At 45.8% G+C, this 15,630-nt stretch overlaps 1 protein-coding gene across 1 annotated transcript in view; it reads left to right on the forward strand.

Moving 5' to 3' along the window:
* ABCC1 (ATP binding cassette subfamily C member 1) overlaps positions 1–15,630 on the forward strand; it is a 47,973-nt gene that overhangs the window by 29,808 nt on the left and 2,535 nt on the right. The window contains exons 18-29 of the mRNA XM_059861513.1: positions 31–198; positions 557–734; positions 4,253–4,337; positions 6,130–6,268; positions 7,189–7,396; positions 8,477–8,787; positions 10,093–10,292; positions 11,404–11,530; positions 11,887–11,988; positions 13,080–13,226; positions 14,144–14,302; positions 15,454–15,620. Coding sequence (XP_059717496.1) covers positions 31–198; positions 557–734; positions 4,253–4,337; positions 6,130–6,268; positions 7,189–7,396; positions 8,477–8,787; positions 10,093–10,292; positions 11,404–11,530; positions 11,887–11,988; positions 13,080–13,226; positions 14,144–14,302; positions 15,454–15,620 — 1,991 coding nt within the window. The remainder of the gene's footprint in view (positions 1–30; positions 199–556; positions 735–4,252; positions 4,338–6,129; positions 6,269–7,188; positions 7,397–8,476; positions 8,788–10,092; positions 10,293–11,403; positions 11,531–11,886; positions 11,989–13,079; positions 13,227–14,143; positions 14,303–15,453; positions 15,621–15,630) is intronic.

Raw genomic sequence — 15,630 nt, forward strand, 5'->3', positions numbered from 1 at the left:
AAAAAAGCTCCTGTTTTCTTGTTTCCTCAGGGGGTGAATTTGTCTGGAGGACAGAAGCAGCGAGTCAGTCTTGCTCGGGCAGTTTACTGCAATGCAGATGTCTATTTACTTGATGATCCTTTATCAGCTGTTGATGCTCATGTTGGGAAACATATTTTTGAAAAAGTTATTGGACCAAAAGGAATCCTGAAAAATAAAGTATGTTATGTCGTCTCTAGAGAATGCTTTTTCTTGCCTGAGTTCAAATGATTCCAAGTTTGTCAAGTTGCATATTTAGACTTCTGTTTCTAACAGCTGAAAAATGAAAGGATCCTTCTGCAATTTTTAGAGGACTTTTATAAAGCACTGACTTTTTTTAGTGAAAGGTACTTTGGTTTCTGTAATTCAAAAACATTTGATGGAAAAATCAAGACAATGTTCTCTTAAAATTCTGCATGCCTGTCCCTCATTACTGTTCTATTGTACACAGAATTCAAGCAGTAAAGAGCAGTAGTCCAGCCATGGTATTCACTAATTTGAGATTGCAGAAACCCTTTTTTTTTCTCTTGCCTTTTAGACTCGGGTTTTGGTAACCCATGCAATCAACTACCTGCCTCAGATGGATACAATTCTGGTAATGACTGATGGAGAAATCTCTGAGATGGGCTCTTACCAGGAGCTGCTGGAGCAAGATGGGGCTTTTGCTGAGTTTCTTCGTACATATGCTAATGCTGAACAAACCATGGAGAACAGTGGTAAGCTCACCAATAAACCCTCTTGCTGTCTGTGCTGTTAATAAGGGCGTCCTGTCACAGGAAAACCAGCAGTACTGATAGGAAAGTTAAATTGCTAGTTCTTGTGATTGCCTGTATAGGTAGAGGTGCTTATTTCTTGAGGGTGTTGAAGGTTGTGAGGTTAAACACACATTCTTAAAATTGGGAGAATGTGTATCAGATCTGTAGTAAAATTTCCTCTCAGTGCAAAATTCAAATGGTAGTGAGACTGCAAAAGGCCAGCTGGGGTTTATACACCCTTCCTGTCTCTGTAACATGTGTCTTCTTTGTGCAACTAATTCCTTTGGGCATGGGGAGGAGGAGGAAGCAGCTCAGTGTTCTCGCTGCTGTCCTTGACTCCTGCCTCTGCTTTACAAAACAGCTGTAGAGCTGCACTGCTACAGGAATACACTTGAGATTTGTTTTTCCTTTATCTACAGACAGTTACAGTATTGGATTTTAATTGGGGAACTTAGTGTTTGCCTCCAGCCTGTTTTCTTCATGGCTTGCCTGAGGTGATTTGCTGACACTCCTGCTGAGGAGTGCCAGGGGTGCCTGCACTCTGCTGGCTGGGGTGAAGGTGTGACCCGAGTTTGGCAGCAGGGTAACTTCTGGGTATGTTCTCTAGGTGCTTCTGTAGCTACCTGGGGCACAGTCAGACTTGTTGCATGTGAAATTCACGGGCAAATTAACTTTCTCTAGGCTTCCCTAGGCAGTTAACTTGTTAACTTTAATGTGAAGATTTGCCTCATTTAATAGCCTTGTTCTCTTAGTCTTTGTCTTCTCCCATTTTCAATTGTGGAAAAGTCGGTTTTGAAATCCTTTTCATTAAACTAAATTACTTTTTTTTCCATTTAATTACTGAATCTTCTTTTGGAAAGTGAGCCAGTGCTTTAACTTTTGCCATGGTTCTCTGCAGTTTTCTCATAAGAGGCACTTCTAACTTCAGTGCCACCCTGGTTATCTGGAGGGGATTATCACAGGGTTGGCCTCTTTGCAGTTAATTTGTTCATCAGTTCTAGTCAAGAGATCTTCTGCCAGTGGTAAAAAGTGAAAAGTAGAGGCACTGTTTGTCTGATTCATAGGGATAACATTCATGTTTACTGAATGTGTGAAAGGTCACTGCTGCTGAGAGTCACAGGCTCTTGGAGGAGCACAGCAGTGTGAGCTGGAGCCAGGCTGGCTTGGCTGGAGGCTATCTGCACTCCCACTTTCCAAGGGAGGCTCCCTTGTGTCTGGAGCTCTGTTGGCAGCCTGAGAACACAGTGGGTTGGTGCTTTCTGGCAGGAATGCATCTGCTGCTCCAAGGGTGGGAAAGCCTCTCCTCCCAGCCAGCCCCTGAGTCTGGCTGCAGCTCTGGTCCCTCCCCTCCTCCCTCTCCCTTTGGGCTTCCTGAGGGTTCCCCTGCCTGTGTGCTGCCTTGCCATCCTCAGCTTCATGGGGTTTCTTCTCTGTGTGGGAACACTGTGCTTGTGGCTTGGGGTTAAAAATAGGTCCATTTCAGCAAATTTGATTCTGCCTTGGGTTTTGTGGTTTAGGTTATTCTGTTTGGATGTGAGGTTGTAAAGATTGAAAATGGTAGAGTGTGTTCTGGAAAAAAGTTAATTATATATGCTTTTAGAGTCAGATTCTTCATTAGAAGGAACAATTCAACCTCTGGAAACAGGTAACTGTTTGCCATGTGGGCTTTGTATTAGTGCTTGCCTTGGAGTAACATGAGTAGCTGCAGTTTATTTACAAGAGGCTGAGTCACTATTAGAAGAATTTTATCTGTGCATAGGAGGTATCTGCATGGTTTGCCTGTCCCTGGTTGTGTGAGCTGCAGCAGTTGCTGTGTGGCAGCAATTCTGTGTCTCAGAGGCTTCCATGGGCAAACTTTAAATTTGTTTTATAGGTACACCCTGGACCTAGAAGTGTAGTGAGTGTCCCAAGAGGAGCATCATTCAGGATTGAACCCTGAGGGTCCCTTTAGTTCTCAAATCTGTATTCACTGCTCACTGCTGTTCCCTTTTATCATTTCTGGGTGCTTTTTTTTTCAGCAGAACCCTCACTACTGGGCTTATACCCTGAGTGCATATGTCAGATTTACTGTGGCAGTCTTGAGCATTTTTTGGTTGGCAGAGCTAAATGCAGTATAAGCAAGAAATGTCCATAGCCTACAACATGAAATCAAATTTGAGCTTTTAGTGGGAGGATGGTTTATTTGTGGTTTTGTTTTCTTCAGCAATGTTCTAAAGCAGTATGTTGCTGGAATGCTTGCTGGTTTTCATATGGGAACCTTTCAAAACAAGTGCTGTCAAGGGCTTGAAATAACCAGCAGTCCCATCTAGGTTTGATCTTATTCACATAAATAAGTAAATAATTGAACTTTTTCATGTTTTCTGCTTTTTGTCTTTTTGTCTTTTTAAGACCATGCTGAACAATTTACTTTTGAGTTTTCAGAGTAATGAACCAATATTTAGTTTCCAGACACAGAAAGGACAGCAGTCCACACTTAATGTGTGGATGATCTGTTTCATACATATATTTTGCTTTTGTATAAAAACATGAAAATGTCATACTGTAGATCTGCACAAATTTTCCTGAATATCTTTTGAGCATATTCAGGTTGATGCCTTTGCATGAACTATGCACAGATCCTTTAAAAGCACAGAACTTTTGTTGCAAATTCCAAATTACCTTCCATACATGCAAATAGAGTTCCATTTACTGACAGCTAACTTTATAGGGGTCTGACAATTGGTTTTTATAGGGAGAATTGACATCAGCTGAACCTAGTTTTACTCATGGCACTCTACTACACTGCATTAAGTTACTCAGAAAAGGTTTCTGTTTCAAGCTGACAGGTTTTCTGGAGGGTTTTAGGCACTTGTCTCATGTGTGCTGCATCTTGGTACAAGCAGGATGTTGTGGGATAACAGATCTCATGGAAAGATCTCTTCCTCAAAGTCATCTGATTCCTGCAGATGCCTAAAACACCAGGATTTTGCACATTTTTCTTGCTCAACTTTGCAGGAAGACTCAAAGTTACCAGCACATGGCTGCTGTTCTTACAGCTTCACTCCATCGTTTATAGAATGAGTTCTCAATGCATTTTAAAACAAAAGTAATTTATAACTAACTCTGTAGAAGCTATGCTTTGAAAAGGAGTGGCTGGGGTGCTGGTTTGTTTCATGGAGTGGGTGACATGTGACTTGGTGTTGCATGTTTGAACATAAAATATGTCCTCATAATTGTTACATTATTACTGACCTACATTTGCTAGAAAAATAAATGTTCCCTGTCTTGGCAATTAACCCTGTTGGGAGTTGAACTAACCTGATTTGTTCACCTGGTCAGATTTCTGTTATTGTCTGTAAATACTTGTGCTCCCTGCTTTGTTTGCAGAGTAAGACTGCAACTGGCAGTTAGGATTGAAATGAAATGCTTGAAATGAATGCTTGAAATGAAATGTGTCTCTTTGCCTAACCATTTTCATGTTTGCTTTTTCCCCCTCTCAGATACAAACAGTCCATCTGCAAAGGAAGGCAAGCCTATAGAAAATGGAGGCCTTGTGAATGAAGCCCCTGGAAAGCTGATGCACAGGTGTGTGGTTTTATTTTTTATTTTCCTCTTGCCCCCCATCCATTCAATCCAGTCATTCAGATGTGGATAAAGAGTAATTTGATGGTGGTGGCATTTGTTAGAAGGAATGTATGTCCTGCTGGATCCAGCAGCTTGAGAAAGGCAAAGCTGTGCTGCTCTGTGGTTCCAGGTCCAGTGGGAAGTGCTCCAGCAGGCACCTGACACCCACAAACCCAGCACCACCTCCTCAGCCCCTCTCTGCCTGGGCAGGGCCAGGTCTGCTCTGGGATCCATTCTGTGTGTCCATGCAAGGTGCAGCTCTGCAGGGGCTGGGCCCAGTCCCTGCTGTGCCTGGGAGCTGCCCCTGGCTCCTGTGGCACCTGAGCCCCTGGGGCTGATGCCCATTCACGTGTGCACACACACAGACCCTGGGGCTGCAGCTCCCCTGCAGCTGCACCCACTGATGCACATCCCTGGCTGCACACACACACACACACACACACACACACACACACACACACACACACACACACCCCCCCACACACACACCCACCCACACACCCTGGGGCTGCAGCTCCCCTGCAGCTGCACCCACTGATGCACATCCCTGGCTGCACACACACACACACACACACACACACACACACACACACACACACACCCCCCCCCACACACACACCCACCCACCCACACACCCTGGGGCTGCAGCTCCCCTGCAGCTGCACCCACTGATGCACATCCCTGGCTGCTCACACACACACACACACACACACACACACACACACACACACACACACAGAGAGACCCTGCAGCTGCAGCTCCCCTGCTCCCCTGCAGCTGCACACACTGATGCACATCCCTGGCTGCACACACATACACACCCAGACCCTGGGGCTGCAGCCCCAGTGCAGCTGCACACACTGATGCACATCCCTGGCTGCAGACACACACCCAGACCCTGGGGCTGCAGCCCCAGTGCAGCTGCACCCACTGATGCACATCCCTGGCTGCACACCCAGACACACACCCAGACCCTGGGGCTGCAGCCCCAGTGCAGCTGCACACACTGATGCACATCCCTGGCTGCACACGCAGCTCTTGTGATTTCCTTTCCATGTGAAGAAACTCTTGTGTTGTAGCAAGATATTTGTGTTTGGCTTGCATGAAGGAGAGTGTTTCACTGGCTAGTGCAGCCTTTGTGTGTGTTCCCAGGGCATTGCATTTTACTGCTGTCACATGGGATGAAGTGCCAAGGGGACCTTTAGCCTGACCTAATGCAGCTGCTATTCTGCTTGCAATCACTCTGATTACACCTTTCCAAAACCATCTCCTGGTCTATGCCTCATTCTTGCTGTGCTCTAATAGTGCCTCTGTTCCTGTGGGGCTCTGGAGACACTATTTCTGGAAGCTGATGAGTGCCTGGCAGTTAAATGGCCACTTCTGGGGGGAGGGCAGGTACCCATTTCACACTCCAGCAGCTGCTGTGCTGATGATGGGGTTTGGAAAGGCTGGTCTTGATGGTCACAAAGCATTTTTCTTTCTGGAGTGATTGTGCAACCAAGACTTGTTTATCTGGTGACTGTTACTTGTACCTGGACATGGGTACTTGGGAAGTGAGTGCTGTCAGGGAGGGGGGGAGAGTGTCCTGAGGGGACAAGGGGGGCTCAGGGAGCCTCTGGCCCCGTGGTGGGGTTAGGACATCTCCATAGGAGTGTAAACCACTGGCTGGAAGCTGTGGAATGTCAAAGCCTAGATGTGAGGTACCACCTGTCCTGTGTCAAGCTAAGATTAAAAATTAAATGTCTTAAAACAGGCAGCTCAGTAACTCTTCAACATACAGCAGAGACACTGGGAAGCCACAGCAGCAGAGCAGCACAGCAGAGCTGCAGAAGCCACTTGCTGAGAAGAATTCCTGGAAACTGACAGAGGCTGACACAGCAAAGACTGGGAGGGTAAGGCTCCAGTTCCCACTTCCTGTGCCCTTCTTCAATTTTGGAAAAATCTATTTCAGAAGAAAATAACTCCTGAAGGCCACATAACTGTTGTGAGAACGGGCTGAGTGAGTTCTTGAGCTTGCTGCTTGTTGTGTAATACTTGGTGGAAGTGTTGCTGTGCCCTGTGCTCCCAAACCTGAGCCCCATGTTTGCCTGCAGGAAGAATGCCAACACAAAACTTGTGAGATGATGGCCCTGACCACATCAAAGTGTAGGAGGAGGAATGAAAACCTTGCAGCTATTTCTTGGAGAGAGGTTGTGACAAATTAGGTGACCTAATGAAAACTGCCCTTCAGTAAGGAGCTGCAGTTGACTCAGATGAATTTAAGCCAAGTTTCCACTGTAGACACAAGTATCTAATCCCAGGGTACCCAGGGCTTTTTGGGAAACCTGAGACTGAGGTTCCTGGGAAAGTGGCAGTTACAGCTCCTAGCAATGTTGCTTGAATCCAAGCTTGGATTGCTTGCTGTTGGTTAAAGATAGATCCCAGGATACAAGCCATGTGGAGCAAGGGTTGGTTTCAAGGCTTTGTAATCTTGTGGTACAGAGAGCCAGAAACTGGAACTGCTCAGTGAAGTTTTTGGCTCTGCTACTGATGCTCTGTGGTACTTCAGGCAGGTCCCTCCCTACTCCTCCCTTCCCTTGGATGACAGGGGAGGGATGATGTGTGCCTGCCTGAGGCAGTGTTGGATTTGGCATGTCTCCACAGAATGCTTTGCAGCCTGTGTTCCCAGGCAGTGGCTCTCTGGAGTGCAGCTGCTGTGTTTTCATGGCCTCATGGAGACATGCTGACTTTAAATAGGTGCTGGGCAAGGGGGAGTTGCTGGTTTTGAAACCTAGCTGCCAAATGAGTGTTTCTTTTTGTCTTCTTTCTTCAGGTAAAGGCATCAGTGTACTGGGACTACATGAAAGCAATTGGACTCTGTATGTCTTTCTTGGCCATTTTCCTCTTTATGTGTAACCATATAGCCTCCTTGTCTTCCAACTACTGGCTGAGTTTGTGGACAGATGATCCTGTTATCAATGGGACACAGCAGAACACAACTCTCAGACTGGGAGTGTATGGAGCACTGGGAATTTCTCAAGGTTTGCTTGGTTTTGTGTATTTTAAGATTTGCTGGTTCAGTGTTTCTAATGTTCTTGGTGCCTGCAGCAGCATTTTGCTAAGGATTTGAGTGTGTGTCTTCATAGAAAAATGAAAAACTTGAATTTAAAAAAAGCAAGCAAACCAACCTTTGCAATTATTCAGTTACAAAATGTGTTTTTCCTTTCATTTGTAAATGAAATTTCTCGAAGTGAGAAGTGTTTTGCTGGCTGATGAGTCAGAACTGTTGACAGAGTGTCTGATCTGAGAAGAGTCTCCTTGGCCTGTCAGCAGACTCTGCTGGCCTGGTCTGCAGGGCACTTTGTCACAGGAGGCTGTGGCTGTGCTGCCTCCCTACAGCCCCAGCCTGGCTCAGCTGCCCTGGGGCTCCACCCAGGGCACTGTGGGGAGGCTGCTGCAGTGATGTTCTGTTTTGTGTCCTCTTTGTGGTTTAGAGTTTGTTTGCCATGAAACCCAACACCCCAAGTACCCCAATTCAGAACTGCCCTGAAAATCCCACAATAAAAAAACAAATACCAAGAGCAAATTCAGTGATTTTTGCTCAGGGAAAGTGTTAAAATATTACACAAGTTTTTGTAATGGAGAAGCAATGAAAGAAATGTCATGTTTTCACTTTTTTTTTTTAACCACTTGACATATTTGCTGAGTCTACCTGAAGTGTGCCCAAATTCTCAGGATTATTGCACTAGATACATACTGTCACCCTGACTTTTTAAGATTTTTTTTAAACCTTCTTGTAACAAACTTTCTCACCCACTTTCTGTAAATAACATATTGGTTTGCATTCTTTTATAGAAGAAGAGAAATTTGATAGACTGTTAGTTTGTCCAGTGCTATTGGAGAGGTGGCACTTTCACCCTCCAGTCCACTGTCACTTTTAGAAATCTATAAATGTTAGTGTCAGAAAACAAACTTCCCTTTTTTCACCTTGAGGACAGCAGCATGTGCCTCACATTGTTTCGTGTCCTGTAGTGACAACGTGCTAATGCTAAATGATGCCAGAATGAGGAAAATGCTTTGTGTGAGAGGTGGCAGCAGTTATAATGAGTCTCCTTCTCTAGGTATTGCTGTGTTTGGCTACTCAATGGTGGTGTCAATAGGAGGAATCTTTGCATCACAGCACCTGCACCTCAACCTGCTGCACAACGTGCTCAGGTCCCCCATGAGCTTCTTTGAGCGCACTCCCAGCGGGAACCTGGTGAACCGCTTCTCCAAGGAGATCGACACCATCGACTCCACCATTCCACCCATCATCAAGATGTTCATGGGCTCCACATTCAATGTCATTGGGGCTTGTATCATCATTCTGCTGGCCACACCTATAGCTGCTGTCATCATTCCCCCCCTGGGACTTGTCTACTTGTTTGTGCAGGTAAAGGGTGTTCCCTGGGGGAACCAGGACCAGCAGGCACATCCTCTGTGATTTGGGAGTGTTCTTACCTGTGTGAGGAAGGGTTTTAATGTGCTGGGTTTGACTCATGCTTGACTAACTGTGCTTTGCATGGTTTACTGATAATCTGATGTTAGCACAGCATTTCCTTCCTTTGTCAAGTGCAAAATGACTTCCGTGCAGAGGGTAATCCTTTAATACCTACTTGATAAAAATGCCATTAGATTTCGTGGCAAATTTTGCACAGCTTGTTGCTCAGGGCCCAAATATGGAAAACATGGGCTTTTCCAAGACTGCTTTCCAAACGTGAGAGTAGCCTTTAGAGGGGTGTGTGTGTGTATTGCTCATGTGCCTGTTTCATCAGAATATTGTCTACAGAGCAATAGAGTGGGTGGCAGCCTTTCATTCACTCTTGTCCTGTGTGGGCAGGGTGTGCTTGCTTCACTCTGGCTTCACTCCTAGAAACTGGAAGAGCACAGATTGAAGAGAAGCAGCTGGGATTTGACTTTGGCTCTTGAATTTGTAAATCCTTTTGGCTCCATTAGTAAACCTTAAAGTGGTGATATGTGCGTATAGATATTGTTGAACTAAACTTCCTGATAAAAGCAAGAGGAGAAAATGGCTCTGGCATGAGATGGGTTGCTTGGCAGTTGTTTAAAGGCAGCAGACTGTATGTCATGGTCCTTCAGGCCTGAAAGTGTTGGAGGAGGTGTGCCTTCCCACGAGTAAGTTGAATCTGTGTCACTAACAGCCCAGATGGCAGGGACCTGTTTATGATTCCCCTTGTCTTTCCAGACACAATCTGGGTGGAACCTGAAATAGGAGTCTCCTTGAGGCAGGTCTCATAAGCTCTTGGAGATCTGTTTCACACCCAAGATAGCTCAGCTACCTTAGAAGGCATAAAATCAGCAGGATGGCTCCTGTGGCAGTGTTGGAAACAAAAAGGTTTAAGAAAAGGCAAAATAACAAACTCTCTACAGAGAAAAACCAATCCAGGTGCAAGAGGCCCTCCTGCCCCTGGTAAAACACCTCACAAAAGCCATTAGTTTCTTTGTTCTCTTCTTTTTCTAGTGAATTGCCCAGGCAGGACTTTTTGGCTCCTGTCCAATTAGCTATCCTTAAGTTGGAGGTGAAGTCCCCCAGCTCTTGTGAGATGCCTTTCACCTCATCCAGGAGAGAAACTTCTTGGTTTATTTCCTTTTTAAGGGGACAGAGGATAGTTTTGTCACTCCCTCGACAGGGGGCCCATTCCTGCAGTGACCCTAACTCTGCTGCTCTGCTTGGCAGAGGTTTTACGTGGCCACGTCGCGGCAGCTGAAGCGCCTGGAGTCGGTGAGCCGCTCCCCGGTGTACTCGCACTTCAACGAGACCCTGCTGGGGGTCAGCGTCATCCGCGCCTTCCAGGAGCAGAAACGCTTCATCCGCCAGAATGACAGGAAGGTGGATGAGAACCAGAAGGCTTACTACCCCAGCATTGTGGCCAACAGGTACCTCTGGGGCTGCACAGCGAGCAGCACCTAGCTGGGGAGGACGTGGATCTGCTGGTGTCGGAATTCAGGACGTCCCTCTGGCTGTCCTGGATTGCCAAGACCCCTGCCAGGGGGCTCAGAGACCCTGGCACAGAGCCCAAGACACCTGGGGTTTTGATTATGACCCGTGGAGCAAGTTACCAGCCTTAGATGAAGACCTGCAAGCCACAACAGTTTAAGTAGAATGATAGTGAATTTATCATGGGGTGAAAAATAGATTTTGGGGTTTTTAGAATGGGGGTCTAGGGGACAAGATGGAGGGACCTAGGCATGTCCAGCCTTTCTCCTTCTTCTTCTTGGCCTCCACCTTCTGCTGTGATGGTGGCACTTTTAGATTGGTTTAAAGTAGAAGCTCACTGTCCAACAGAGGTGATAGGTATTGGGAAGTAATTGTAAACATTGTACATGTAGTTTTTAGTATAAAAAGATAACACCATCTGGGGGCAGGCAGAGTGCCTCTGACTGTCCTGCTGAGCAGACCTTGGCAGGACAGGAGAAAGAATTTTATAGATAAGAAACAATAAACAACATTGAGAATGAGAACTGCAGAGTTCTGACTCCTTCTTTGACTGCCAGGCTGGGAAAAGAGACTTCCTAACACATCTTGGGGTCACTCTGACCAGCGAGAGTCCCAAGATGCTGGCTGTGCTCCTTACCTGTCACAGCTCTTGGCATGCTTGTCTCTGTGGATTAATCCCTTTCAGAGATGTTTTGTTTGAAATTCTGTGATGAAATTAAAACTACTTCTGAATCTCTCACCTTTCTGAGAGTTCCTGCCTTGCTTCTGGATTGTATTATTTTAAAAGTTTTGTTTTATTGATCCCTATGTTCAGAAAGTAGTTGTAGTTAAGACAGGAATTTATGCACCTGAAAGACTCATTTTGGATGCCTCTAGATTGACACACTGCTGAAGCAGAATCTCAAACATCTTGCAGTGCTTGTGTCACTCGCAGGACACACATGCCATATTATTAATTTTACAAAAAAAAAAAAAGTGTAACAGACCATTTGTAGTCCACATCTCTGATCTCTGGGTGAAGTACAGGAAAGATGTGTCTGTGCCTTGCAGGTGGCTGGCAGTCCGTCTGGAGTACGTGGGGAACTGCATTGTCCTGTTTGCAGCACTGTTTGCAGTGATTGCACGCAACAAACTCAGTGCAGGCCTGGTTGGCCTCTCAGTGTCCTACTCACTGCAGGTAATTTGCCTTTTCTAAAAACAGCAAAACCTCTGAATTGTTAGACTGCATCAGAAAGTCAGAGCCTTGATCTGGCTTTGGATGGAAAACTAATATAAAGAACATAGGAAATAATCATTACAAGTAGTATCTGAGAAGATGCTGGGAAGTTTCTTCTTTGCTTTCCCTGTGTCAGGGGATGTGGCCAGGGTGTCTCATCCTGTGCATCTCAAAGGCATTTAGGCTTTCCTCCTGTCCAGCACTGATTAGCCAAGATCTTGCCTGAAATTGCAGTGCTTTGGTTGTTCCACATTTTTCATTTATTGCAGGTAAGCTGTTCAGTGTAAACTGCTCTCTGACTGCTTTCCTCCTTGCAGATCACAGCGTACCTGAACTGGCTGGTTCGCATGTCATCCGAGCTGGAAACCAACATTGTTGCTGTTGAAAGGGTCAAAGAATATGCTGAAATGGAGAAGGAGGTACAGTGAGCTGTCCACCACGCTTGTGGAAGCCAGTGCCCTGTTCTGAGGTCTCAGCTGCCCCCTGAGTGGTTGGAGGGTGGGCCTGTGCTCTGAGCTGAGGGGTGGGACAGAGCTCAGGGCTGTGGGTGCCTGCCAGGGACAGGCTGGGTCTCAGTGGGAAGTTCCTGTTGGTGCTTTTGTGGTTTTCCCACTGGTATTTACACAGTGCTATTTAGGAAATGGCTCTTGTGTTCAAGGCTAAGCAGTAGGGTAGCTCAAATGTTTTGGTTTCCTAAAACTTCAAACATCATGTTTTTGTGTTTCTCTTTTTGCACTCGGTGTGGGGAATAAAAAGGTCTTTTTTTTTTTTTTTTTTTTTATTCAAATCACATAATTCACTTAATGTGTAGTTGTTCCCTCTATGGTTACAGAGTTCCCTGGGTCTTCTCTCTGCCTTGCCTGTCACTTGAACCTGACCTGGGTCACTACTTTTGCAACCAAACATTATGAAGACCCTTCCTAGATTTTTCTTAAGTTGTGGTAGCAGACCAGTGTTTATACATGTAAAAGCCTTTTTATTTGGCAGTGAATGCAGTGGGGTATGTTCTTTCCTTTCTCACCCCTGTACCAGTCTTTTATATCTGGAAAGAATTGATCAAGACTTCAGTCTAACTGAGAAGTAAAACATACAGTGTGAAACTGAATGCATTTGGTGTGTGGATAACCCCAAAAGTTATGGAGGTTGAAGCAGCTTTTTACCAGCTTATGGATGTTTTAGTGCACAGTCTCAGCCTAACTGCTTCTAGTTGCACGTGTGGCTGCCCCAGAAGTTTCATTGCCATGGTGGGGTGTACAGACAGGTTGTCTGAATGTGTGCTGCCTGCATGATTCTGCCACTGGCAAGAGGGAAGTTTATCCAGCAGGTGGGACTTGAGATAGCCAAGCCCTTGGCCACTCACACCATTTCATCTGTCCTGAGACTCCTCTCCTCATCACAGTTCCTTTTGCAAATTATCCCTGAAGAAGGATTTTTCTTGAATGCAATCTGAGTCCCCTGAGCCTGTGTTGGTGGAAGCAGCTGCTCAGAGGTGTCTGTGTGGCTCTTGCAGGCTGAGTGGAGCATTGAGCAAGCAGCCCCAGCCAGCAGCTGGCCCCAGGAGGGGAAGGTGGAGTTCCGGGGCTACGGCTTGCGCTACCGCGAGGACTTGGACCTGGTCCTGAGAAACATCAACGTTACCATCAACGGGGGGGAAAAGGTAAGGCCTGAATTCATGGCAGGGTGCTGGGTTCCCAGCTCTGCATGCATAAGCAGAAGAGAGGTTTAACCCTGTTGTGTTCTGTGTCTGGGGCTCTTAAGAGCTAGAAAAGCTTCTGTGGAATCAGCCCCGTTGTAACTGCAGGTGTTGTGGGCTCTCAGCCTTTGCGAGGTGTGTTCTGCATCAGAGATAAGGAGACACTGTTATGTGGGGCTGCCAAGTATCATTTGGCCTGGTTTCATTGGGAGGTGAGGTTTATCCTGTCTGGTCTCCCCTTCCCAGGAGATTTTGCTAATTTGTTTGCCATAAGCAAAGATGAGTAGGTTGCAGCGAGATTAAGTTAATTATAGTCTCAGGAAAATAGCCTACAGTACAGGGGGGAGGCCTGATCTAGTGAGGCAGAAGTTGCAGGGTGAGACTGCAGGAAAAAATGGGACTTCAGAGCAGATTCTCTGCATCTGGCCACGCTGTTCTGTGTGTTTCTCCTCCTGCTTCCTTGCCCAGTCCTGTGTGGAGTCTCTGATGTCTATTAATAGTGTGGTCTTGCACAGCAGCATAAAAGGTAGCTATGAGAGATCTACTATCCAGCTTCCTTATTTGTGGTAGCCAACTGGGCATTTTTCTCCTGAGTGCACACTTTCTGCCTACAAATACGGGCAGAATGCTGCCTCAAGTGGTTAGAATGTGCAGATGGCAAGAAGTGTATCAGCCAACCAAAGTACCAGTCTTTTATATCTGGAAAGAATTGATCAAGACTTCAGTCTAACTGGGAAGTAAAACATACAGGGTGAAACTGAATGCATTTGGTGTGTGGATAACCCCAAAAGTTATGGCAGTGTGTTGGTTTCAGGTGGAAATGCTTGGAAATGCTTGAACTCTTTCCCAGAGTTAGTTGTTCTTGTATTTCTTCCCAACAGATTGGAATAGTTGGAAGAACAGGAGCTGGAAAATCCTCACTTACTTTGGGTTTGTTTCGGATTAATGAAGCAGCTGAAGGTGAAATTATTATTGATGGGATTAATATTGCCAAGATAGGGCTCCATGACTTGAGGTTCAAGATCACCATCATCCCTCAGGTAGGTGCAAAATCCTGCCACTACCTAAACTTCTTCACTCTTTGCAGTGCTCCTTCCCTAAAGTACTGAGGAGAAAATTGTTATTCCTCCTCTGATCTGTGCTGTGAAATTCAGTCACTTCAGCTTGCCCTTCCATGGACTGGAAACCAAGCTTTTTTCCCTAGGCTGGTTTCAATTTGCCTGTGCCAGGTAACAAGTAGGAACTTGGCTGAGCCATGCTGTGGAAGCAAAACCTTGGCCTCTGGATTCAGGAGCTGCTCACTTAGAGTGGGAAGGGCTGATCCCAGCTGAGCACCTGCTTGGGATCCCCTTGTGACCTGGGCAGAGTGTGTGCCATCAGTGCTGGTCTCGCACAGGAACCACCCCAGTCTAGCCCAGCCAGCTGTGGGTTTGATAGTCCTAAACATTTGGAAGTACAGCTTTATGAGCACTGGATTTAGTCCCAAGTGTTTTTGTTCTTACTGTGTAGCCTTTATTGCCTGTTCTGATTCAAAGTAAGACCATCAACTGTGATGTTTTCAATTACCATTGCAGCACACTGGCAAAAACAAGTGAGCTCACTGTAAAAAGGTTTTCTGTACCACCTCTTTTGGAAATCTGGGGTGGGGACTGTGCTTTCTCCTTTTGATTGTTTTGCATCAATATTTCCAAAGTAGTATTTTTTCCTGTCTGAGAGAAAAAAAAAAGGAGTAATTTAATTCATACTGCAGCTGAAGAGTTTAGAAATATTTACAGGTGGTAATTCCCTAAGAAGTGAAAAGATGACCTGGCAGTCCCTGCTGACAGAAGGTTGAGCAGGGAAGGCCTTTCTTTTAGCTTAGAGGTCCAGTAAAAAGAAAGTTGGCTGGGGTTGGGTGTTTTGGTTTGTTTGTTTTGTTGGGGTTTTTTTTCTGAATTCATGAGATACTGACTAATGGAAAGGTCTGGACTGCAAGAATCTGCAAAGGGAAGAGATCAGGCCCCCAGGAAGAATAAGAGTGAGGGAGAATAACTTTTTATTGGAAAAAAATGAGCCCTCAGTCCTAAATTCAGTATATTAGCTTGCTTGCAACTGCATCTGTACATGGTGTTTCCTTTTGTTATCTAAGAAGTATTTGTGGAGCCCTTGCCATGTTCTGTGTCCATTGTCAGTTGCCTCTCTCCCTGAGCAGGATCCAATATTGTTTTCTGGCTCTCTGCGCATGAATCTCGATCCTTTTGACCAACACTCTGATGAAGACATTTGGAGGTCTTTGGAATTGGCTCACCTGAAGAACTTTGTATCATCCCTTCCTGATAAACTGAATCATGAGTGTGCTGAGGGTGGTGAGAACCTCAGGTAGGTCAAA

The sequence above is a fragment of the Haemorhous mexicanus genome, chromosome 17 (genome assembly GCF_027477595.1).
Source record: "Haemorhous mexicanus isolate bHaeMex1 chromosome 17, bHaeMex1.pri, whole genome shotgun sequence".
In the NCBI taxonomy this organism is placed as follows: domain Eukaryota; kingdom Metazoa; phylum Chordata; class Aves; order Passeriformes; family Fringillidae; genus Haemorhous; species Haemorhous mexicanus.